The sequence below is a fragment of the Zootoca vivipara genome, chromosome 12 (genome assembly GCF_963506605.1).
Source record: "Zootoca vivipara chromosome 12, rZooViv1.1, whole genome shotgun sequence".
NCBI classification, from domain to species: Eukaryota; Metazoa; Chordata; class Lepidosauria; order Squamata; family Lacertidae; genus Zootoca; species Zootoca vivipara.
Genome location: NC_083287.1, coordinates 14365865 through 14392624, shown reverse-complemented (window position 1 = coordinate 14392624; position 26760 = coordinate 14365865). Strand labels below are relative to the sequence as shown.

At 41.3% G+C, this 26760-nt stretch overlaps 1 protein-coding gene across 4 annotated transcripts in view; it reads left to right on the top strand.

Annotated features, from left to right (window-relative positions):
* ANO10 (anoctamin 10) overlaps window positions 1-26760 on the top strand; it is an 84839-nt gene that overhangs the window by 19230 nt on the left and 38849 nt on the right. For all 4 annotated transcript variants that reach the window (XM_060280650.1, XM_035129046.2, XM_060280651.1 and 1 more), the window contains exons 10-11: window positions 370-561; window positions 1716-1844. In XM_060280650.1, coding sequence (XP_060136633.1) covers window positions 370-561; window positions 1716-1844 — 321 coding nt within the window. The remainder of the gene's footprint in view (window positions 1-369; window positions 562-1715; window positions 1845-26760) is intronic.

The window sequence follows — 26760 nt, the reverse complement described above, 5'->3', positions numbered from 1 at the left end:
AGTTGGGGCAAAAGCACATACCAAGCACGGTTCTTTAAGAGAGGATGTAATTATTAAAACACCACCTTCATTCTAACTGGTGATTTATGTTGGGCATGGAGCAGTGCTGTACACGGTCTCTCATGTTTTAAGTGAGTGCCCTCAATGTTCCACACAAGATGAATTAATTGATCTTCAAATGAATAGAAATGAAAACAGGTAGTTGGTATGTATACTCTGCTCATGTCAATCTTACACTCCCTGCTTTTTATTTTACACCCACGCTCTCCACTTTAATATTTCTAATTCGGAAAATACGTAGGTTTGCCAGGATCTGTAAAGCTGCTTCTAATCTTGTATTTATGGTTAAATTGTTCTCTTTTCTTCCAGGGTACTTTTGATGATTATTTGGAGTTGTTCTTGCAGTTTGGCTATGTGAGCCTTTTTTCATGCGTCTACCCTTTGGCAGCTGTTTTTGCAGTGCTCAACAACATCACAGAGATGTATTCTGATGCCTTAAAAATGTGCAGGATCTTTAAACGCCCGTTTTCAGAACCTGCTGCAAATATTGGTGTATGGCAGGTAATCCATTCAGATGCATAATGTTTGAATAACTTCGTCATTTATTTGTTTCTCTATTTGCCATTGGAATACAGGAGAAGTTAGTAATTTTCGCTCACTTTTAAGGGTATAAAAGTGGGATATACAGTATTTTTACGTCTATAAGACGCCCCCATGTATAAGATGCCCCCTATTTTTGGGGACTCAGATTTAGGAAAATGTGGGGAGATAGCCCAGATTATAAGACGCCCCCAAACTTGTGACACAATTTTTTTGGGGGGAAAACTAGTATTATACACGGAAAAATACGGTAAGACTAAAAAGTATGCCATGAGTTTACAGTAAACTGAGAATTCAATTAAAAAGCAAGCATGGGAAATCCAAACCTTACTACTCCTCCGCCCCTGGCCTCCTGGTGGCAGGGGGGGGGGCTGGGGGTAGAGGAGGGGGGGGAGGACAAACTCAGCCCTAAAATGGACCGCCTTTGGCTCCCAACGCCTACGGGTCCTACTGGTGGCAGAAGTGGACTGGTGAAGGGAGGGAGGATGGAGGGACGGTTACATATATTATGCTGTGTCTTGTTTTTGTTTATATTAAAATCAATAAAAATTATTATAAAAAAATAAAATAAAAAGTAAGCATAGGTACAAAATGACAGAGACAAGAAATAGACATGTAGTGTGGGGATTTAGCTGTCAGTCTAGCATTTAGCTACAGTGTCTTAAAACTGTGCTGTAGTTTTTAAAAGAAGTATCTTATTCCCTGCAGATAAGGCAGATTTACATGTTATTTTATAGGCTACAGGGCATTCAATTTAGGGTAAAGGTAGGGTAACCTGCAGCTCTCCAAACGTGGTTGAACCACAATTCATAGAATCATAGAATGTGATTTTAAGCCATCTTTAGGCTGTTTGGCCAGACTATTAGTAGCAGATTTCATGCAGATACCTGTCATAGCTGCCAAGTTTTCCCTTTTCTCGCGAGGAAGCCTATTCAGCATAAGGGAAAATCCCTTTTAAAAAAGGGATAACTTGGCAGCTATGATACCTGCCCCAAACTTTTTGTTATTGGCACTTTTGAATGTAACAAAGAGGAATGTCAGGGCTATTCAGGAGCCTGAGCAAAGAGAACACATTTTTGTTAAAGGAATTCTGGTTCTTTTTCTTTTTGTTTCAGTTGGCTTTTCAAACTATGACTGTCATATCAGTGGTTACCAATTGTGTCCTTATTGGCATGTCACCTCAAGTAAATGGACTGTTCCCAGAATCAAAAATCGAGCTTATCCTAATTGTAGTGTTGGCAGAGGTAAGTTGACAATTTAATTATTTGCTTATGGTCTGTAAGCAGGGCTATTTTTTTTTCTCGAAAAAGAGGAGCAGGAACTCCTACTTCTTCTTCTTTTTTTTTTTAAAAAAAATATTTTTATTAATTTTCCAATTAAAACCAATTATATCACATTCAATATTTCAAATTATACACATATATATATCAATCAAACCGAATGTTATGCCAAATCATCTAAAGAATTTTTTATTTGGGTTCCCATGCTTCAAGAAATTGGGAATTCCTCGCAACTGTCCACTGCCGTCTTTTTTCTAAAGTTCAAATCGTCTTCCAAGTTCATAATAATCCAGATCTTCCCCTTACAGTCACATAGATGTTTTCCACTTTCATCCGATTGTTTCCCAGCTGCTGAGATAAATATCAAACAAAGTTTCACAGATGTTCTTTCTCCTGTGTGAGTTAATCAGTCCAGCCTCCCCATAAATCTTCTTAATGGAGCTCCCTGTTGCGTCGAAGCAGCTAGAAGCAGCGCCATCTTAAAAAGCTCAAATCACTTTCGTTTTCTCTCATAGCCATGAAGATTTACGATCATTATAGAATTTACAGCTTTTCCAGGCAGGAGACCCAAACATCAAACCATAAACTTTTGGTAAATTAATGGATCTCCTTGCCCTATAGCTGAACTTAGCTTCAGGTCGCTGCTCCAATTTAAAGTGCGTCACAGCTCATAAATCCTCCGAACGCGTCCAGAACTCCTTCCGTCCGACTAGGGGGGGGCTTTTCTCATCGGCAACTCCACATCTTTAAAAAATATGCTCAGTAACAACAGTTATAAAGTTCAACTCACACAGTCTTTTGCTTCTCTTTCACTCCAAACAAGCCAGGACATCGCGTCCGGGAAGGTACGAGGCAACAATATGAAGGAAAAAAATAAAAACTCACTTCCCTTATCGCTCCGTCCCCATCAATCCTTCTTCCAGATGCAGTACAATCTTTGACTCCTCTCCCTCAGCAGCATAAATTTCTCAGCAGTAAACAGCGCTTCTTCCCCTCCTTCTGAAGTATGTCCATAGATTTAAGCCTAATTATCTTCTTTAACCATGGAAATCCCCGCCATGCAGATTAGCGTCCGGGAGTCCTGGCCCTCATAAGTGCTCAGCCCAAGCTCCCCCCACTCCAAAAACAGTCGGAGTGGGTCTGGGGGCATCGCGGGCCAGCGGCCCCTCTCCGTAACCCCCGGAGAGGGTAGGGGGTTGCCATTTACTCCCCTAGCAACCGCCAAATTCCTTACGAAGGTCAGAGAGATGGAAAACAGGTCCGCCATTCCTGCAGGCGGAAACCGGAACCCGAGGCTAACTCCTACTTCTTTTTTGATGAGCAACCCTAAGGTGGCGGAATTCAGTTCCCTGACCATAAGAGTTTGTAAGCTGTGCATTTCCTTGACTGCTACATCCACCATCTCACTAGCTAGAGAATCTTATGCATCATTGCTTTTCAAGCTTTCCTATCTGTTAGGGAACCTTTTGTACATGGATAGGTCTATTATAAGATCCCAGCAAGTTGCAGAGGGGGCACACACATAGGAGCTAGCAGCTGCATGCTACTGGGGCAGATCCATGCATTGGAAAGCGGTTTGTGCAAAACAGTTGTCTTGACCAATTGTTGTGGCCAGACGTATTCTAGTTTTGGAGTCCAGCTGAAAGTAAAGTAGTTCTCGGGATGGATGAAAAGTCCTGCTTCAAGTTGTCCAGCTCTCCTGCCACTTTGTGGTATTTTGGGATAGTCTACCTGCAGAAATGCCATCATACGTGGTCAGATTTTCACGGCTTAATGTGAGGTGTGGACAAGGCCTGTGAGATTAGATTATTCTCTAGACTTCCTTCCAAAATACTTTCCTGTCAGTTATTCTGTGCTGTTTTCAGTCATTTCTTAATCAGTGTTCATTATTAAATTCTGTATAATAATATTTTAAAGAACAAATTGCTTTTGCTTTGAAATTATTTTGAATGGAGGCAAAGTAAACGTTTTGGCATCACACTGTCACAAGAGAGACTTACGGAAACAGTAATTTCAGAAAAATTAAAAGGGGGATTTATGGGGTGCTTTGAAAAAGCTTTGGCCTCATAGTATCATAGTGAGGAAAGGGGAAGCAGTTATAGACACACACACACACACACACTGTGGAATCTTTTGAGCGTCACCAATAAACTTGTTTTCATCAAGTCATCGCAGCAGGGGAGGGGGGCTGTGGGAGTAGTCAATTATTGTAAAGAAAGGCTATTTTAAAATAATAATATATGTTAAAGCCAAGTTTTGAGGGGGTCACAAAAAATCCTTGAGGTACCAGATACAATCCATAGGCTGCATTTGTTATGAGTATCTTAGAAAATTTGCGGCAATAGTGACCAGCAGCTTGAAGGCAACAAATTAGCTAGTTGAGATATCTAGAATCTCTGGAGTCTTTTAGAAGAGGATTTCTGGGTTTCCCATAGCATTTTTGGCTACACAGAAAAGCAGACATCAAGTAAGACTCTGACTGACTTTTTTCATTCTCTTAAAGAAGTTTGAAAACCCTGAATCATTTGAGAACTAATGAGTAAAGCTGCTCGTTGGATATTTTATTCAGATATTTGTATTTGTTTTCAGAACCAAATAAGTAAAATGCATCTCTGCTTGCATGTTAAGGTCACAGATGGTAAAGTGCAGCTTATGAAAATCAAGCAGTGACTTGGTTCAGTGGTACATACATGTGAAAAAGAATTATCGGGCATAACTAATTCAGAATGCTACAGGAGGTTCAATCAAAGTCCATGGTGATTTACATTAACACATATTTTCTACTAAGGAGTTTATTTAAAGCTGTAATAGCTCATTTTCACACAATATGAAACACAAAATCTCTCTTTATGTTTGCCTCCATGCTGGACAAGAATTAGAAATTTTAAATTCACACTTTTGGTCTATAATAATTTCTTTGGTCTATGATAATTTCTTTGCAGTCCAACTGAAACTTTCTAAATAGCACTGTCCTTGGCACTATTCACATACAAAACGGTTTGGTAATATGCTGTCGGCTTGCATGCTTTCTCCTCCTCTGCTAATTCTTTCTGAATTTCTGATTAGGGGGAAATCACAGCTTTTTAATGGTTTGGGTATATAGTAACTTCAAATTATGATTAGCTGGACATCAGGGAGGGAAATCAGAACAATGAAGCATGGAGTGCATGAGCCCACAGATTACTCATGTCTTGCCAAACCAGTAGTTTGACATTATATGATAACCAGCCCACTGTTTTCCATCTGTATTTTCAATGAAGATTATTACACTGGAGCAACAGAAAAGGTATTGGTTCATAAGTCAGCAAATCTGAAATAAGACTTATGTTTAGATTTGAAACAACAGACAAATTACCTGGGGTTTGTTTGGAAAGTGAAGTTCTACAAATTGATATACGCTGAAGGGAAAACAGATGGAGTTTTCTTTCTCTCTGAATTTAGTATCATTGGAAATGATGAAAATTAGTAAACAGCACACACACACCATTCATCTTTGGATCTTACAGACTATAACAAAAGGATTTTGCAGTATTTTATGCTTCGTATTCGTTCAGATTTTTGTACACCGCCATCTTGTGGTGAATTAATACAATTACAGTCATACCTTGGTTTAGGTACGTCTCGGTTTGAGTACTTTCAGTTTAAGTACTCCACGGACCCGTCTGGAACAGATTAATCCACTTTCCATTACTTTGAATGGGAAAGTTCGCTTCAGGTTAAGTACGCTTCAGGTTAAGTACGGACTTCCAGAACCAATTACACTCATACTTCGGGTTAAGTACACTTCAGGTTGAGTACTCCGCAGACCTTTCCATTACTTTCAATGGGAAAGTTCGCTTCAGATTAAGTATGCTTCAGGTCAAGTACAGACTTCCGGAACCAATTGTGTACTTAAACCGAGATACCACTGTAATGGAAAGTACGGGTATTTGCCTTGTAGTATGATCTCTTTAAAAATAATGCATTAAAGCAGCATTTCCCAACCTTTTCCCGACCGTGGCCCCTTCCGACCTTGTTTCCTTCCTGTGCCCCCCCCATGGGCATAGCCGGGGGTGGGCAGCTAAACAACACTTATTTGACCCCAGTTATTTGACACAGAGGGGGAAACCTACAGATACAGTCCAAAAGGCGCACAGGGAGTTCTATATATATGGGAGAATTTTAAATAGCAAGTGGTCCTCACTGACCTAGTGCAAAAAGATCTTGTCATTCAGAGGAGCCCTTTGCTGCCTAGATCAGGCATCCCCAAACTTCGGCCCTCCAGATGTTTTGGACTACAATTCCCATCTTCCCCGACCACTGGTCCTGTTAGCTAAGGATCATGGGAGTTGTAGGCCAAAACATCTGGAGGGCCGCAGTTTGGGGATGCCTGGCCTAGATAAAACACTATACAGTGTAGTCCCACACACCTTTACCTGGGAGTAAGGCCCACTGAACTCAGTGTGACTTTCTTCTGAGTAGACAGTTATTTACTAGATGCAAGTCAGCAGCACCAGATGACTCCACTCGGCTAGGCGCTGGAGTGGATTTCACCCCATGCCTTGCAGAGCCAGGGCATCGCACTTATCTGACCTGGGGGTTCTAGATCATGGGCTCTACTGGTCAAAACGGAAGCCTTGGTGATCACCCTTTCCCACCAGAAACAAACCAGGACTGCTCCCAAGAAAATGCACGTGGCAAAAAGGAGTGCTAGTCCCTTGGAGTACCCTGGGGGTACTATGCTTTGAAGTATTCTGTATATTTGACTTTCTTCAGATTGTTTTATTTATGTTTTATTGATTTAATATGCCGTAAACTGCTTTGAGATTTTTCTTAAAAATATAAAGCGGTATAGAAATTTAAAAAATAAAAAAAATAAAAATAAATATGGCCCCCGATTGTGAAACACTTCATGAAGCGCTCACCCACACTTCTACTTGACCTGCCATTTCCCCATCTTTAGTCTCTGACTCAGAGCAAATTCCAATGTGATTTCTGTGGGTTGACCTTTTCTCCCGATTCAGCACTGAAGAGTAGGTTTTCCTGGGGAAAGCAGTGGGGCAAATGGAAAACAGCTCAGATCCGTGTCCAGAAAGCACATGACAAGCAGAAGTGTTGAAGAGCCCTTGCTCACCTTTCCTTTAAACAGTCATTACCTTTGACCCTCAGGGATTCCCCCTTGACTAAAGGATGTTGGGCATAGGCCCATGACACAAATTTGAATAAAACTGGCATAGGATAAATTATATGGATAGATATGCCTGGGCAAATTAAGATGGTGAGTGGCTGGGTTATTACCCTGTACCTGTAAGCAAAGTAAAACAAAACTTTGGTTTGTTTGTTTGTTTTTAAGGGAGAAGGAAAGGGGCAGGAGTTCTGGGGCCTGGGAATTGGCACTCCGGGGCCATTACCAATAACTAGGCTTCTTAGTTGCTGCAATACTATCAGTGGAATGTTTAATTGAAATATTTAAGGCCTGACCTACTAATCTTGTTTAGATTCCATTGACTTAATTGGGTTTGTCTCTGGTATAAGTGCCTTGACAATTTCAATGTATACAATTATTGCCCGGTTAGTTGAACATAAACATTTCATTTGTCACAATCCAGGAGGAAGGCCAATTACTGCACTATTGAAACAGTTCGTTCCTCTCCGCTAAGGCTCCAGCCACATTTGTTGCCATGTATTAATAGGCAGCCACAGGCTGTGCTTGGATCGACTGCAGGTGGTGGTTAGGTATAGGAGGAAACAGGAGAAGGGGCAGTGAAATGGGGAAATTATATGGTACTCCACATCAGTTGTTGAGCTTTGGTGCAAACCACAACAGTGCAATTGCGGTTAGCAAGGAAGAAGTGGACCCTGATTTGGGGTTTAGAATTTGGATACACTTTATTCATTATTTACAATTAAGAAATGAGTGGCCGGCGTGGGACTTTTTCTCCCCCACCTCAAACTTTACCTGAATAAATGGCCTGGTTGTCCACACCCCATATCTGCTCTAGGTCCAAGACTTTGGATCAGCCCCAACCTGGGACTAGCTGGATCTGGGCCCCAAATCAATTGGGGGGGCTGCCCTAATGTTTATACGCTAATCAAGTGTATGGTCATAGAAGCAGGGGGGGGGTGATGGAAGGAGACACTGCATCTTCTTCACCGCCACTCCAAATGTAGGCTTAATCAAGAGTTTTAAAACCCTTATTGAACTCACGGTTGGGAGGGGGTGGAGAAAATAGATGCATCCTCCCCGCCTCCCGTTGTGCTGCAGAGACCAGGATTAAACCTTCTGCTCACTAGCTGGGGAGTGGACAATGCAGTCCTGCTCATCTTGGCTTTGTCTTATGTGTTCTGGGAACATGCAAAAGCAGTCAAATAGCAATGTGGGGCTGTTTGAAAGCTGCCTTACAACCTCATACTGCTTTTTGATGTAGATGCCTGCCTTTACACACACACACACACAGAGAGAGAGAGAGAGAGAGAGAGAGAGAGAGAGAGAGAGAGAAACCCCCTGCCCAGCTCTGGCTATCTCTTTTTTTAAAAAGAAATTATTCATTTTTAGCTCTAACAGTTAATGTCACAAATAAATCATAAACACATAGGATTCTCTGAATCCCTGGACTTCCCTTCACCCCTCCATGGTTTCCATAGTTATTCTTTTCCAACTGCATCATATAATGTTCTCCATATTTTCTTAACACTCAGTTCTCACCATACCAGTAGTTCTCGTTACCTTGCAAGTGTTTTTTGAAATCCTGCCAATGTTTTTAGTTGTTTACAGTGTTTTGGTTTGTGCTTGATCCAAATCCAAACATTCTCAAGCTGAAGATTTTGACTGCAGTGAAACCCTAACATATGGTTAGGCTAAGAGCAGGTCCCTTTTCTAGCATGTGCCCAGATCCGCTGGACATTCCCATTCCACATTGCAAAGCTCTAATTAGAGGCAGCTTCCTAGCTATGGGGAAGCCCCTGTTTTTCTGCTAAGAGTGTTAGGAAAGCCCCCCCCCCAATTTATTGACAGCTGCATGAATAGCTAGGAAGTGGAATGGGCAAGCAGAATATAAAATGGAAAAATGGTATAAAGCGGTGTGGGATTTGGCTATTAATGATAAATTAACATGTGCCATTAAGGTAAGATGGGGAATGTGCAGGAGAAATTATTTTGAGGAGATATGGAGGCTGTTTGTAGAATTTGTACAGTGGACACTCGGGTTGCGAATGTGATCCATGTAGGAGGCACGTTCGCAACCTGCAGAGCCACGTCTGTGCACGCGCAGGTCAGAGTTTGGCACTTCTGCGCATGCGCAAATCACGATTTAGCGCTTCTGCGCATGCGCGAGCACCAAAACCTGGAAGTAACTCGTTTCGGTACTTCCGGGTTCGGCAAAGTGCGCAACCCGAAAACACGCAACCTGAAGTGTCTGTAACCCGAGGTACCATGTGACTGTACTGTTAAAACAGAAAGGGGTCAAACCATCACAAGAGGTGTTGAAATTTTGGAAGGTTGGATAGTTATTATGGAATGGTCTCGGTGGTGGGGTGCACATTTTTATTCTTACTTATTTATGATTATTACTTTGTCAAAATAAACTAAAAATAACAAAAAAGAGTGTTAGGAAAGGTGTGTTTTCAACTTAGTCCTCTCCTGACTCACCTTCCAAGTTGTGATGGTTGTTCAGTGCAAAGACCATTGAGAATACTATCCTAACTTACAGAGGACTTAAGGAAGGCGAAAAATGTGCCTATCTGCAGCCAGACATGAGAAAATTCCTTTCTGGCCCCCAAATGGAGCAACCATCTGCAGCCTGGAGTAAACCTGTTAAGCAAGGGGGGGCAGGCATTGACTGCCAGCGTCCCAAAGAGACTGGGCAACATGAGATGGGCTCATTTGTTTTTCGCTGTCTCTGGTTCAGAACTGCAATAATGTAGGCGATGATCCTGGAACTCTGGGGAATTCCATAATGGCCTTGGGAAACACGATCACAGACGTGTGTTCTTGGTATCTGCTAGCGATTGCACAAATCCAGTTGTGTGTCAGACCACTGTGACCTGCTTTGACCCTGTACTTGGAATACATCCTACTGTACTGAATGTTGCCCTGGTGAACATGATGCCAAAAGGGTTGGGACATGACCTAGTTAGTGTTGCCATTAGGGAAGGTAGAGATTCGGTTCGCATTTTAATGCAAAACTACCCGGTTCACATTACCTTAAACAATATATGCACCGCAACTCAGCTATCTTTTGAAATGCACACTGTTACGAATTGCACACTTTTTTATTTCATAATGCACTTTCCCAACCAAATGATGTGTATCAAAAATTCATATATTAGGGGAAAGTGTTTAAAAATGCACATATTAATGAATATAACATTAAAATACACCTTTTATTAGGGGGAATTGCTTGTGAAAAGGTTTATTAGGATAAATATGCATGAAATGTTAATGAACCTTAAAGAGGACTTAAAAAAAACCCCAAGCTGATGTCGAAATTGAGGAACTGAGCTTAAGATTTGAAAAATGAGAAATGGAATGAAACCAAGATGGACAAATTTGGCCATTCCTACCGTAGTTGACATGGGATTGTTGTTTACCCGTTTTCTCGTAATCTCATTTCTCCCTACTTGAGCTAAAGTGATAGCATATGCTATGCTGTAGGCTAGGCCTCTCCAGAATTCAGCATGCTAAAGAGGTAATTGAGTCCAAGCAAAGACCAGTAGTGCTTGGAAGTATGCTAATGAAATATGCTGCAAAACTTTAATTTCAGTGTAATTAGGGACTGTGACATCAACATGATTTATATAGGGATTCTCTTTAAATCCTGTTGTTTCGGGACAATTTAAACATCTGCTAATTTTGTAAAGCAACATCTGAAATACAAAATAATTGTCTTTTAGAAATTATATTTTGTTAAATAGGGTTCTGGAATGAACACACACACACACACACACACACACACACACACACGATTTTCCAGAATTAATTTTGCAAAATGCATGAAATTGAATTTTTGAATATATAGGCTTATGGGCTGTCACAATACATTATGAAGTGACTGTCAAAATAAATTATTTACTTATTCCCCCCCTCCCCCAACTGATTCCATTCTGTACTTGATGAAAGTGTCAGTCCAAAGCGTCCCTTCTCTGACTGGAAGAAATTAGTCGGGTGGTAATTCTCAGAGGTATTTTTCATTAGCTCTGGTGCTGTGGAAGGGACTCAGCATGCAGCTGCTTTCTCTTTTTTTATACAGTTAGGTCTTCAAAAGAAGTCACAGGAGACTTCTAATGTGTGCATATAATAAGCTGAATCTGTACAGTGGATAATACAAAGAAGGCACAGCATGCAGCTGCTGAAAATGCGTACCCTATAATATGCTTGATCAAGGTTAACACTAGTCAAAGGAACTGTCATAAGATAAAAGTAAGCTATTAGGAGGTGTGTGAGAAATGCAAGCTAAAATAAATATTTTGTTTGCTCTTGTTATTACACACATAGCTTTACATGCATATTTTTAAAGCCCTCTAAACTCTGCCATCTTGAAATCACTTGCTACCTCTTCCAGCCAATAACATCACTAACTGACAATGTTGTCAGGATTTCAGATTAAAGAATATGGTCATTTTGTGTCCAAATGTTAGGTACAGAATCTGAAAAAGAATTTAGAAATGCAACTTTGCAGTCTTCCACACACTTACTTGGGATCAATGGGACTTTGCAAGGTCAATGCTCAGAAGACTGCAGACTAGATCTTCAAATTCCTTGGGATGTCTCATGACAAGCGGTGTTGTCATGCATTGGTCGCATCTCACCTGTGTCATAAATAAATGGATGCTGTCATTACATATTATAAGACATTGGAAACAGTTATATCGCTAAATTCAGCATCAGTGAAGCCTTTGTGTGAATAATGTGTTTGCTTCTGTTTGCCATGCTTCAAGAATGAGAGAGTAACGTTTCTGTAACGTTTCACTAAGCTTTATTGACTAAATGAAATGTGTTTAACTGAACCTGTATGTCTAAGAGCCATCTCTGAATCCGTGATTTTCTGTGTGCTGAAATGAAAGCGGGGCTATCTCCCCTCCGCTTGCTGTTGCTTCTGTTGCAGGGGAGACTAGGGGGGCAGTTGAAATGCTCTTGATGGGGTCCTCTGAAGGACTGGGTTCATAGCCTTGGGGGGGGGTACTCCTGGATCCTTTGCTGTCACTTGAGGCTCAGATGGCCTCGATGGCACAGAGTGCATTCCTATCTAGACAAGGATAGCCTAATTTCTGTTTATGCCCTGGTAATGTCTAATTAGATTACAGCAGCACATTATATGTGGGGCTGCCTCTGAAGGTGGTTCGGAAACTTCTGCTGGTGCAGAGTTCAGCAGCCATATTGCTCTCCAGAGGCAAGCACACAACAATGATCCTGACCTGATACTGCCAGTTTCCGGGCCCAATTCAAAGTTCTGGTTTTGATCTATGAAGCCTTAACTGCTCAGGATTGCAATACCTCCCTATATGAACCAACCCAAACCCTGCAATTACCACCTGAGGCCCTTCCTCATGTGCCCCCTTCCATGAGAGGTCCGGAGGGTGGCAACACAAGAATGGGGCTTTTTATTCAGTGGTTCCCCATTTGTGCAATGCTTTCTTCAGGGAGGCTATAACCAGGCCTTTGGCAGATTAAACCAGGCCTTTGGCAGATTAAACAATCTGGCCTTTTAAAATGTATTGGTAGGAGTGGGGGCTATTGGTTTGGGGGGTTTTTTTGTTAAGCATTTTGTGTTCTCATTTTGTATTTTTAGGTTGTGAGCTGCCCTGTGATCTTTAGATGAAGAGCGGTATATAGTTTTAATTAATCAATTAATAATAGTGTAAAAAAAAAACACACCACACCTGTCAGATTGTCTAGAGGATTGACCAGAACATCTGTTGAGGTCTTTTCCTGCTATATTTTCAAGTGTGCTCCCACAGTAGTAATGAGGTTTTAAATGCACTTGCCTACCTTGTGTATCCACCACAAATACACAGACATAGGCCCATGCTGTATAGCTGTGTACCATTTGGGGTCTCAGAGTTCAGTCTATCCCATTAATATGACTCATGTTGCGTTTTTGGCCCAGATTTTGGCTATCATCACATTAGATGGACAACCCTGAAAAAAATCGCTGAAAGAGGGAATTTAGGATGTATTTCTTTCTGGGACGGTGTCCTTTACTAGTAGGATGTTTAGCAAGGTTGCATATGGGTTCCTGCTTGAGGGGAGTAATAATAATACTAATAATAATTATTATTATACCCCACCCATGTGGCTGGGTTTTCCCAACCACTCTGGGCGGCTCCCAACAGAATATTATTATTAATAATAAAGCGATAAAACATCATAAAAAAATTCCTTCGAGCAGCACCTTAAAGACCAACTAAGTTTTTATTTTGGTATGAGCTTTTGTGTGCATGCACACTTCTTCAGATACACTGAATTAGAAGTCCCCAGACGCTTATATGTAGAGAAAGGGTGGGGAGGGGTGGTGGAAATGGGTGATAGACTGACTGATAGCTGTTGACGACTGCAAACGACTGCAAATGGACTTGCATGAAAAAGCAAGGGGTGAGGTGGCTGAGGATCGCTGCTGGAAGGAATTTTTTTATTTCGTTTCGACTCCGTCAGACCAACACGGCTACCTACCTGTAATGATAAAACATCAAACATTAAAAACTTTCCTAAACAATAGAATAACGAGTATCTCTAGCTGGAGAGGTTTGCATACTATAAACACTTCATAATTTGCCATTCCTCTTCAAGACTCTGTTCAAAATCAATAGTAAAATACTGTTCAGGCATTTTGGTGAAAGCCTACCGGTAATTAACTGCCTTAAAAAAATAAAAATCTTCCTCTGGAACTGTTGTTGAAAGGCTGATCTGTTTTATCATTTTAAAGTAGTCTATTTGTCATCATAAATGGTTTTTTAGAAAATGTCAGCTAAATTAAGTGACTAATCCCCACGTCTTGATTGCCATTAGGAAATACTTTTATGGAGTAGGTGTTTAATGAATGTCTCGTTTATTAAATAAGGGAACTCGCCCACTAGAGGGCACATGAGTACACAGGCTGTTAGTTAATTTAATTGAACTCTGTCTTCTCATGGGTCTAGTGAAATTTCATTTTGACATTCCAAATATCAACAGGAATAATAAAGAACAAATGCCTCGGGTGAAAATAAATGAAAAACTTCTCACAAGCTTTACCAGTGCAGTTCTGTGGATGTTTACTGCAAGTAGCTCCCGCTGTTTTTAAAAGGAGCTTACTCCCTAATAAGTACGTTTAGGATTGCAGCTTTAGCATCTAATCATTAGATGTAAATTTCTAATTTTAGTTTAGATTTATTATAAAGTTATAATCCCAGTTCTGGAACAGATGTCTATAAGTATATTAAGAAATTTCAGGAATATATTTTAAAAATTCTATTCTTTTTATGTCTTTGCATAGACTGCTGGACAATGTTTCGTAGGGTCAAAGGGAGAAATCTAGAAAACAAAAGAAGGAATCTACCTGTTACAGAGCAATCCAACCCTCCTTTGCTCTGGGATGTGGGGATGTTAGATAGGCAGAAGTGTCTATACATTTAGCGGCACTGGCCTCTGCCTTCGGAGTGATGCCAGAGTCATTCTGGTGCTGCAGAGCCCCCATTTTACCTGCTGAGAGAGTGGGCAGGTAAAATTGCCACTGGCAGTCTCATTCTGGGGGCAGAGAGGAGCTGAGCTGGCCCCGCTGCCATCATGTGACAGCATTGGACCAATCTGGACACTGTTGATGCTCTAACTCTAGGTTGTCACGGAGATCTTCCTGTCCCCCACTTACAGCTGGTATGCTTTGTTATGTCACAACAAGCAGCAGCTGAGGTTAGGAGCTACTCTTAATCATGCTATAGGTCAGGCACCCCCAAACTTCGGCCCTCCAGATGTTTCGGACTACAATTCCCATCATCCCTGACCACTGGTCCTCTTAGCTAGGGATCATGGGAGTTGTAGGCCAAAACATCTGGAGGGCTGCAGTTTGGGGATGGCTGCTCTAGGTGATAGCATAAATCCTACTCTTGAGTATACCCACTGAAATCAATGAACATAAGTGTTAACTTCAGTACTGGATATAGCAGCAGGGAAGCATGTTCTTCAAGGAAAATGTAGATCTGGGATCTGTAGAAAGATGGATCCCTTGGAATGGTATTGGACCTCAAGTTTTTCAAGCAATTCATAAAGGACTGCCATTTTCGGATGCAGACACAATACATTCTATTTGGGAATCTCTCCAAAAGGGAGAGATGCCTTGTCCTCTTCATCTGCTTTCATCCTCCCTTGATGGGAAAGAGAGTCTGATGGCTGAGAGGATGCATCTTGTTGGCTTCGTCTCTCTCAACCTTCCTCCACCTACCAGAATCACGGCTCACTCAACTAGGGCAACCCCCGCCATAGCTGCCAAGTTTTCCCTTTTCTCGTGAGGAAGCCTATTCAGCATAAGGGAAAATCCCTTTAAAAAAGGGATAACTTGGCAGCTATGACCCCCGCATCATTCTCCCTAAATGCCCCTCTGCAAGAGATTTTCAGAGCACTCACATGGTCGACACCTTCCACATTCCTTAAGCATTACTTTTGCCTCAGCTGAGGCTGCCATGGAAGGAGGGTGCTGCAACAGGTCCTTCCAGCCACTCAAACAGCAGCTTCCTATTTGAATTCTTAATATTTTTTTGCAAAGCTTGCAGTGTTGCCTTTTGACTGCCAGGTGGTGCCTAGCCTAAATCCCAATCAGGCAGCAGCTTTTATGGGGTCTCCAGACCTTTCATGGTAAGTAAAATGGGGTCTCCAGACCTTTCATGGTAAGTAAAATGGGCTGTTCACAGCTGCTCAATCCCTTCAGAATCAGTGCTTATTCCTGTTTTCCACCTTACACAAAGTTCTTTTTCCAATTTGCTGCCCCCTCCCCCAGTTGCATGTCAGTTATTTTGTTCTGCATCTGTACTAGGGCTGGGTGATATATTGATATTGATATGATGATGATGATGATTTATTATTTATACCCCACCCATTTGGCTGGGTTTCCCCAGCAACTCTGGGTGGCTCTCAACAGAAACAACAACAACAACAACAACAACAACAACAACAACAACAACATTGATAAAACATCAAACATTTAAAACGTCCCTAAACAAGGCTGCCTTCAGATGTCTTCTAAAAGTCAGATAGTTGTTTATTTCCTTGACATCTGACGGGAGGGTGTTCCACAGTGCGGGCGCCACTACTGAGAAGGCCCTCTGCCTGGTTCCCTGGAACCGCCAGAAGACCATCAGAGCTGGACCTCAATGTCCAGGCTGAACGATGGAAGTGGAGATGCTCCTTCAGGTATACAGAACCGAGGCCGTTTAGGGCTTTGAAGGTCAGCGCTGACACTTTGAATTGTGCTCAGAAACGTATTGGGAGCCAATGTAGGTCTATCAGGACAGGTGTTATATGGTCTCGGCGGCCACTCCCAGTGATATATCGATAAGTTGTTCGATACCAGTTTGAAGTCCATATTGTGATACTGGTTTAATAATTTTTGACCCGGCAATATATTGCAAATAGTGTGTGTGTGGTATGCAAAAATCACAATGTTTGAAAAACCATGCAGCCAGCCAGTGCTTTTCTCGATTCCTGCAGCCCCTTTTAACTCTGCCGGCTCAGCTCTTCCCTGCCTCCTGCAGGGGACAACGAATCACCAGAGCAGGCTCCGGCAAAAATCCCGATGCAGGAAAAACCATGACCCCAGCCAGTGCCTCTACATAGCTCCACCCTTAATTCAGACATCACAATACAGTAGACCTTGGGTTATGTTACTCTCGAGTAATGTAAACTTCGGGTTGCGAAAGCGGCAAACCCGCATGTATTTTTCCGGGTTTTGCTGCTCGTGCATGTGCAGAAGTGTTCTGCACACATGTGCAGAAGCGGCGCCTCTGGATACGGATTTTTCGGGGTGCGCACGGACCCCTGGAATGAATTAAATTCATATTCAGAGGGTCCACTGTATATATATCACAGCATTGAAAAGCCCAGCCCTAATCTGTACACCATTGGTTTCTTTTTCCTGTTCCTCACTGGCTTCAGCCTGCACCAGGCCTGACTTGGCTATACTGTACCTCTGCATAGGCAATTGTCACGCTGTGTTCAAAATTAGGTTTAGAAGAAGTCTTTTGAAAAATAAAGGCAGAATCTTCTGAGTATATAATGTTTCAACATAGTGACTTATCTCTTTTCCCAAAGATCTTGCATTAAACATCTTATTGATGGATCTTGCTTTTGCAACAATGAATTATCAGATTGCAAATGAACATTTCTGGGTAGGGAGGATGATACTTAGAATGCAGCAGTCCTGCAATAGTGGTATATTTGCCCTTGTTACGCCAGTTTATTCTGCTACAGTTTGTTTTTCCTTCCATTTGTCCTCTTTTTAAGTATCTTGCGAGTTCTGCAGACAAGAAACCTTTTATGAAATGTGTTTGACAGCTGCAGGATTCGAATGCCAAGATCTGGTCCCCACACATCTTATCCTCCCTTTGACTTATTGTCTAGTATTTTGGCTCAGTTTTGCTGCCTGCTGCAGCATATCCTTCTGGGTACAATACAAAATCGGTTTGTTCAAGTTTGTCACTCTTGCTGACATTTATTTGGCAATTGTCAGCGTCAGAATTAGTCACCTCCTGAGTGTTTTAGCACAGACAAAATCAATGCATTTACGTTGTTTGATGGGCTGCAATAACTGTCCCCTGATTCCTTGTGTTCAGCTTTGTTGCATTTGACTTGATCTTCTACATGTTAGAACTACAAACTCTACTGAAGCGTTTCCACCATTAACAACATTATGAAAAGCTGACTCTAAGATTGGTGCAAACAGTCCATATTTAGATATTTGAATTGTCATGTCCTAGGCTCTATTTGGGTTAATAATTGTATCTGTTTATAGTATATACTTCCTGGGCATGGCATACATTTTTAAAATACCGTGTGCCCTTTATTGACCTCGTACAAATCAACTTTTCATATTCAGAAGAATTTTCTTGCAAACAAAAGTTTCTCATTTTAATATGATTGCTGCTTACACGAGAGAACATGTTGCACTCACTTCACATTGGACATTTTTTACTGCGTGCTTTTTGTAATAGACCCTTTGTGCCACTGCCTTTTCATCTGTGTTCATTTAGGCCAAAGTTGGCTTGAAGCTTCCTGGCTCAGTGTTGCATCTATTTTTATCTAATGATTGGTTTTCTCACTTCGGGGATTCACACATTGTAAACTAAGACACTGATTGCCTTGTCCTTGCCTGATGTGTTTCTTGTCTGGTGGATTACCACATGGAAAAGTAATAGCATCTTGCTCTGGAATACAAGCAACAAATACATCAGATGACAAGCTGCTGTTTGATATGTGTTACTTAACACAGCTTCCCTTAGACAGTTCTTGGTATGTTTTATACTTTGGCAAAACAGTACCGTGTGTGTATGCAATATGTATGTATAATGACAATGCACAGAACTATCACAAACCAATGGCTTTTGTGTGGATGTGGTTGTATGTGGTTGTGTGGATGTGGTGTGCATGCAGGAGATGCCCTGTTTTCTTCTTGGAGATTGGTTCATACTTGAGCAAAACCTCAAGTGCATATTTGTAGGGCTCTGGATCATGTGCTGTGCGTTGGTATGTGTAATGCAGATTTTAGAAGCATATCACTTGTTTCTTGTGAGCATGCAATTTTACTTGTATCAGTAACCAGTTTTTCCCTCCGAATTTAGGAATAATTAATCAAAAATGAAACTGCAGAGAGATGTTATTTTCAGCCATCTTCTACAGCGCCCCAAGCAGAATTCAAATTCTAGTTTAAATGACAAGCACAAACCATAACATGCCAATTCAGATTTACAGTCATACCTTGGTTTAAGTACGCCTCAGTTTGAGTATTTTCAGTTTAAGTACTCCGCGGACCAGTCTGGAACGGATTACTTTCCATTACTTTCAATGGGAAAGTTCGCTTCAGGTTAAGTACGCTTCAGGTTAAGTACAGACTTCCGGAACCAATTTTTGTTTGTAAACAGAGGTACCACTGTACTTGCAAACCATAGTTGGTCCAAATAGGGAGTAGATTGGAGCATATGAGTGAAACGGGGAGGGAGCAGAATCTGAGCCCAAGCACTAAACCAAGGGTTGTCTATTGCACCAGAACAGCCCTTACTCTTGGTGTAGATTGCAGTAATCGCCTAAGGATTTGTATCTTAGTTATGATTTGCAAAGCAGTTTCATATGGATCATGTGTATGATTACAAAATAGGAAGGAATGCAGACCTAAGATTATATTTCCTAAATGTAATCTCTTGTCAGTTCATTATCTAAGGTTTTTCACTGGCGAGGTAGTTGGGGTTGTGATTAATATTGCAGCATAATTTGAATTTCCAGCTTCTGGGCATGGGCAGCATGGCAATGGAAATCGCTTCTGCGCATGCCTGGACATGCGCAGAAGCAATTTCCAGCTTCTGGGCATGCCCAGATGCTGAAAATCACTTCTGTGCATGTCCAGGCATGCGCAGAAGCTATTTCCATTGCCACGCTGCCCATGCCCAGGAGCTGGAAATTGCTTCTGTGCATGTCCGAGCAGAAGTGATCCGGTGCCCCAGAAATGGCGAGTATATCCCAAACTCTGTATTTTAAGTGGAAAAGTGGGGGGTTGTCTTATACGCCCAGTCATCTTGTACGCCGGAAAACACGGTAGCTCTCAGAATGACATGCAGCCTAACACAATTGCTTTATGACTAGTTCACAGAATTAACTTTATATTAGATAGTTGTGTTACTGTTCTGGAGTATCAGAAATGAATAATGTATACTATATTCTTACAACCCTCCTACCTGTGTAATGTAGAATTTATTTCTAAAAACATGTATAAAGTTTTCTCTAAGTTAATACAGTCTGTGTATCAGCAAAGCAAACATTTAAAAGCCTGGTTACAGGTAGGTAGCCGTGTTGGTCTGGATCGAAGTAAAATAAAAAAATTCCTTCAGTAGCACCTTAAAGACCAACTAAGTTTTTATTTTGGTATGAGCTTTCGTGTGCATGCACACTTCTTCAGATACTCAGATATTCAGGTATCTGAAGAAGTGTGCATGCACACGAAAGCTCATACCAAAATAAAAACTTAGTTGGTCTTTAAGGTGCTACTGAAGGAATTTTTTTATTTTATTTAAAAGCCTACAATGTGTGATTGTAGCTACAGTTTTTAATTGTGTAGTGTTGATACTGGAGCTGGCATGGTGGTATTACTGAACATATTTGTAAAGTGGATGTGGACATGATTGAATTATATTAACTTTGTTTATCCGTCTGAAGCCGGGGTTGTTACAAATGAAAATCTGCTGCCACGTTATGGGATGGAAGATAATTATGAAAATGGAGTCTATATAGGAGAGATAAATTTTACAGTTCATACGCTAATTGCAGTCTTGAATGAGAGAGAAGTTGGCAGCAGTTATAAAAATGCACCGATTCTATGTAGGAAGCATTCTGTAACCCCTGATGATATATACCAGTATTTAAGCTAGGGGAAGCAATTTATGTCTCAACAAAACAGACATAACCTTGGAGGGTCCCTGGCTCCAGCTTTCTGTGCAAAGCCCTTCCACTGATACCATGGGTCACACAGGGTCAGATCCTCTGGTTGCTTTTTGGCAGCTAAGAAAGGCCTACTTGTTACCCCCTGTGCCTCACTCAGTTTACAGCCCCATGCAGTTATTTAAGCTGGCACAGGATCCCTTGGCATTGCTGGCTTATGTCCCTTAGGATACCTCCACCTGGGTATTGTAGTTGAGAGGGCACACAGTGCATGTATCTGCAAAACTACGGTATGTTAGAAAAAAATTGAGAACGCTATAAACTAGATCAGGTTGCACTTTTGCTTCACAGCTGATGCTTAGTTTCTTGAAGAAAAAAAATCAACATGATAGGTATTTTATATTGAGATGGGAACACAACACAACCCTATAAGCAAGAGCCCTTTCTTCCCACGAATATTTGGAAACATTATAAAGAGGAAACTTGCTCACATTTAGGAAATGTGAATCTCTGAATATGTATTTCCACAGCTGTGTGTATATACACGCTTGATCATGTGGGTGTTTTTTTTTGTTTGTTTTTATACTATAAGATGCTGAGCACCACAGCTCCTTTTAATTCTGATAATTAAAATAAGATTGATGTAATAAAGACGAGTCCCTTGCTTGTGCAATCAGAGGCAGTACATGGGGCAATTGGTGTGAAAGGAGTGCCACTGTAAAGTATGAATTTGTCTTCGTGGTAAAATTTTACTTGTCTTGCATCTGTTTTCAAAAACATTCAAGTTTTTTAAATTACTTGTAAAAAGCTTTGTTCAGGGCGTGGTGAAAACCTTTAGCACAAAAAGCCTTTAGCACAAAAAGTGAAAGTTTTTATCAGGCAACAGTGAATATAAATCTTTAGTATGACAGCTGTCTTTCAGTATTCTGTATTTTGTTCCTGCATGCATTTTCATTTTGTACTATGATGTTTCCTTTTTGAAATATCTACATCTTATGTAGCCTGCTTCTGCTGAATACCAAATGCACTTTGACATTTAGATGCTGTCTTTTGGTTCTGCCCTTTTCTTCCATAGCTGACAAGATGTGATGACAGATTGTTTTTTAATGGTTTGGAGAAGTTAACCCTTCCTCTGTTATTTTTCTTTCTACTCTATCAATTTGCTAGTGGGATCCAATTAGGGATGGGGGAATACTGTATGTCAATCTCTGTTTCTCTTAGTTTCTCATTTCCCCCATCTTAAGTTCAGTTTGCAATATTTTTTTGCATCAGTTTGCATTGAAAACAAACAAATTCCTTGGAAAAAAAAATTACCAGAAGTTGCTTAAGTGGGTAAAGTTGCTAAGGGAATACACCTTTGCCCTGCTCTTAGATTTGGCTCTCCAGTTAATACAGTGTTCTAATCTAAATATTTTTTAATGTGAACTTTTCCATACAAGGGTCACATCCACACCGTACATTTAAAGCATGCTTATACCACTTTCACAGTCGTGGAGAACTGTAGGAATTATTAAGGGTGCTTGGATTTGCATGTCTGCAAGGTCAGTATGCAGGATTCTTGCGGAAGTCTGACAGTTAAAGAGGCATAAGAGTGCTTTAAGTGTATGGTGCAGCTATGACCAAGAACAATTATATGTTGTTATTTGATTATTCATATTGACAGCTAATATCCCTTAGCTGAGTATTGCTCACCCAGACCCTGACATCATCTTCTGAGGCCCTCTGCAGAATGGGCCTTCTCTGCAGTGGTTCCCCATTTGTGGAATGCTCTCCCCAGGGAAGTTCACCTGGCACCTTCATTATACACCTTTAGGTGCCAGGCAAAAACGTTCCTTTTTAACCAGGCCTTTGGTTGATCTGATTCACATCCTATATCCTTTTAAATGTGGCTCTTTTTTGGGGGGGAGGTGTTATTGGGTTGTTGTTTTTATTCTGATTTTATAATCTTTTCTGTGAACTGCCCTGAGACCTCCAGGTATAGGGTGGTATATAAATAATAATAATAATAATAATAATAATAATAATAAGAAGAAGAAGAATAACTGGCTCCACTGTGCTCAGACATTTCCTAATTCCGCCCTAGGGCGAGGATAAACTTAGGTGTATTCAGTAAGAGGCTGGAGAGGAGGATAGTGACTACTTCTAGCCAAGGAGTGCAGTGACTGGGCAAAGTGGGTCTGAGAGGGATGGGGAAAGGAGCAGCCCAAGCTTGGACATGTTAACTGAGACTTTCACATAACAGAAGCTCTGCTTCACTGAAGAATAAGGAACATTAGCATTGATTTGATTACAATGCATATTTCAAATTCCTATAATCAAAACAAAATAAAAAAATTCCTTCCAGCAGCACCTTAAAGACCAACTAAGTTTTTATTTTGGTATGAGCTTTCGTGTGCACGCACACTTCTTCAGATACACTGAAATAGAAGTCCCAAGACGTTATTTGTAGAAAAGGGTGTGGAGGGAGTATCACTCAGAAGGGTGGTGGAAATGGGTGATTGACTTCAATGGTCAATCACCCATTTCCACCACCCTTCTGAGTGATACCCCCTCCCCACCCTTTCTCTACATATAGCGTCTGGGGACTTCTATTTCAGTGTATCTGAAGAAGTGTGCGTGCACACGAAAGCGCATACCAAAATAAAAACTTAGTTGGTCTTTAAGGTGCTGCTGGAAGGAATTTTTTTATTTTGTTTCGACTATGTCAGACCAACACGGCTACCTACCTGTAACTAGAACTATAATCAAAAGAAATATAGAGAAAAAAGCACTTCCTTATAGTTGTGGGAGAAGGGATCCTGAAGGAGACAAATGGTAGAAATCCTAGTGTATTGTAGTTGGTATATTTGTTATTTATAAACAAAGGGGCTTGTCCATACACCTGCTTGTCCCGCTGCTTTCCCCCAAGAAAATAAACATGTCAGGTTTTTATGCAGATTGATGTTCCATTTCAGTGGAAAACAGCAAGTTTTCCCAGGGAAAGTGGTGGGGACAAACTAAAAACCTCCCGAACCCTTGCTCAGAAACCCTGAGACAAGCAGAAATCCTCTTGGACCTGTTCTTTCTAGGCACAAAACAAGCAGAAGTGTAGATGAGCCCGAAGTTGTTGTTGTTGGTTTTTTTAAGGCTGAAATTGGTGTACGGTAGATGCTGTAAAACATCTCCAAGGCCTGATGCGGAATACTGGCCCTGCAATTTTAATTTGTTGTTCCCTCTTCTGTAACATACAAAATCTAATGGAGTAATCTTGGAATTCCACCACAGTGTGCTTTGTTTCCGCATACCTGAAACACAGTCCCTTTAGAAAGAAACAAATTTCCTCCATTTCTCTATCCATTTCCATTTTATGATACTAAGGCTTTACACTATCAGGCTTTCAGGGTTTCAAAAAGGAGTGTATTGGCAGCTCGTGCATTTGGTCCTATGTCTAGCCCTACTGGGTTCAGTAGGATTGCGTTGCTTTGTACAATATGCTAAGTATAGGATTTGCAGCATTAGCCTATTTTTTTTTAGCACTTATACTTGTGTCAGAAGCCGAATAGCTGATTTATGTGAACATAGTAGTGTAACAAACTGTTGCAATGAGTGAATAAAACACCCTTCCATCTTTATGTGTAACCTGTTGCAATTGAGTATAGATGTTGTGGTAGAGAATGACCGCTTCCCCAACATAAAAGGGAGGCGCATTTTGCGCAGTCGCGTGCAGCCCCCCTTGGGAACCCTAGGGCAGACCTGGAAGTTTGGAGGCTGGCACTGCCTACCTGAGGCTGGAGGCTGGAGTCACCGCCCACTCCATCAGCCGACCAATCCGGCCGAAGGGGGCGTGCCAGGGGGATTGGCCAGGTAGGATCAGGTAGGCTTACCTGCACACAAAGAAGAGGAGCCATTCTTGGGAAGCAGCCGACGGATTCAGAGCTTTCCCACCCTCCACTCCCTAACCTTTTGCTTGCTTTTCAGGTCCATAGAAAAGAAAATAAATAAAAAATAAAAAATAAAAAACATAAAAAATAAATAAAAATAAAGTAAGAAAAATAAAATAAAAATAAAAATATTTACTTCCACAGGCTTCTTGCTTTTCAGGTTTTCTTCCACAGGCTTCTTGCGTTTCAGGTTTTTCTTCCACAGGCGTACACGCACGCAGGCGCTGCTACGACCGGTCGCTGTTAAAGGGCTGGAAAGGACTTTCCCTGCATTGGCAGGTTTCGCCTTTCCCGTAGCAATTCGTCACAACTTTGGCGGATGCAGGCCTTTGGCGGAATCCTTTAGTCATTTACATAAAGGGGAGGGGCGTGGGGGCGGTGACCCCCCGCCCTATGGCGGCGGCGATAACAGGGTTCCCGTAATCGGGCATCAAGGGGGGGGGCATTTGGCGATGCCACTTGGCTGGTTATTGCCCTCCCCTTCCAGCGGCGGCGATCGGGGGGGCGGGCTATCTGCTTGAACATATGTTCTCCAGAGTTAGCCCAACCCCCACTCATGCTGGACAACCCTGAAGATCACCCCACCCCCTGCTGGGGGCTGGGAGGGATATACGCCCAATGCCTGCGCCAAGGTCTTCCTACATCTGAATTTTAATAAAGTTGTGGCCAATTTTTAATCCCATAAATACGTGGTCCTGTGTCATTATTCCACTCGGGGCTGCCCTGGGGGGCTGGGGGGACTCCGCCTGACTGCGCAATGTTCTCCATTGCACCCAAGGAGGTGTTTTTCTAGGAAGCAAAAGAAATAATACATTTTTTCCAGGAATTTATGAATCACATATAAGTGATTGGGGAAGGAAAATTCTTCAGCTGGATGTCAAAAAGCTGGCTGAGTGATTTGAGATTAACTTTAGCAATTGCCAGAATTATTCATCGTAGTATTATGCGTACTGAAATAATTTATGAGGTGCCTGCTTTCATTCAAGTGAGGAAAATAAAATATTTACAGTGTTTGAAAGACTCACTATACAATAGTGTGGGCAAAGTTAAAGCAGTTTTCAGTAACACAGTAATTGTTTTAATTTCTAACACATTTCTCTTGTAGCTATTAACTGTTGCCTCAAGATGCAAACAGGACTTTTAAGTAGAAAACAGAGACCCACTTTATGCCCTGTTTTCTATATTGAGGTACATTGAGAGAAAAAAGTATTTGATCCCCTGCTAAATTTGCCCGTTTGCCCCCTGACGAAGAAATGACCAGTCCATAATTTTAATGGTAGGTTTATTTATTTTTTAAAGATATTTTTATTAAAAGAAAAAGAAAAAAGAAAATAAAAGAAAAATACAGCAAAAACAAAAATAAAAGACAAAGCCATACAAAATCATAAACACATTTGAACATTACTAACTTTGAAATTAACTTTACATAATCGTATATTGATCAAATATAATTCTTTATGAGCTTCCTCCTATCCTCCCTTCTACGTTTCTATTAATAACTAATTCAGCACTTTCTAATTCTTATTAACATTCTTTTTCTAAAATACTCATTATAAATCTTATTCTTTATCCTTTTTCTCAACAATTTACCAATACTTCGGTAAAGTGGGGTGCCCACTTTCCGCTCTGTTATTTATAACAGTCCTGGAGGTTTTGCTGAATAAAATTAGAAAAGATGACGAGATTATAGGAATAAGAGTGGGTTAAAAAGTAGCCTTATACAGTGGTACCTCTACTTACGAATAACTCTACTTACAAATGTTTCTACTTACGAATGGAGCTCCGTCCACCATCTTGGATGCGGTTTAGATAGACTTTTTTTCTACTTACGAATTTTTAGATAGGGTTGCTTCTACTTACGAATTTTTTCTCCCAATGCATTCCTATGGGATTCGACTTTTTTTTGACTTACGAATGTGCGTTCAGAACGCATTAAATTCATAAATAGAGGTACCACTGTACGCAGGAATATACAGGTACCACTGCGGCGGGAAGGTAAACAGTGTTTCTGTGTGCTCTGGCTTCCGTCACAGTGTTGCGTTGCGCCAGAAGCGGTTTAGTCATGCTGGCCACATGACCTGGGAAGCTCTCTGTGGACAAATGCCGACTCCCTCAACCTGAATCGAGATGAGTGCTGCAACCTCATAGTCGCCTTTGACTGCACTTAACTGTCCAGGGGTTCTTTACTTTTTAACTTTACCTTTCAGGAAGCTTCTTGGAAGGTGCATTCCTAGTGTTAATTCACTGATTAGTGCTGGAAGTGCTGTAACCAGCAGACTCCTTTGAACTTTCACAGGCGGGTGGTCCTGTGCACCTGTCGAAGCTGGCCTGTGAGGGCTGGTGGAGATAAGGATCTGGCCTGCTGACTGGATCC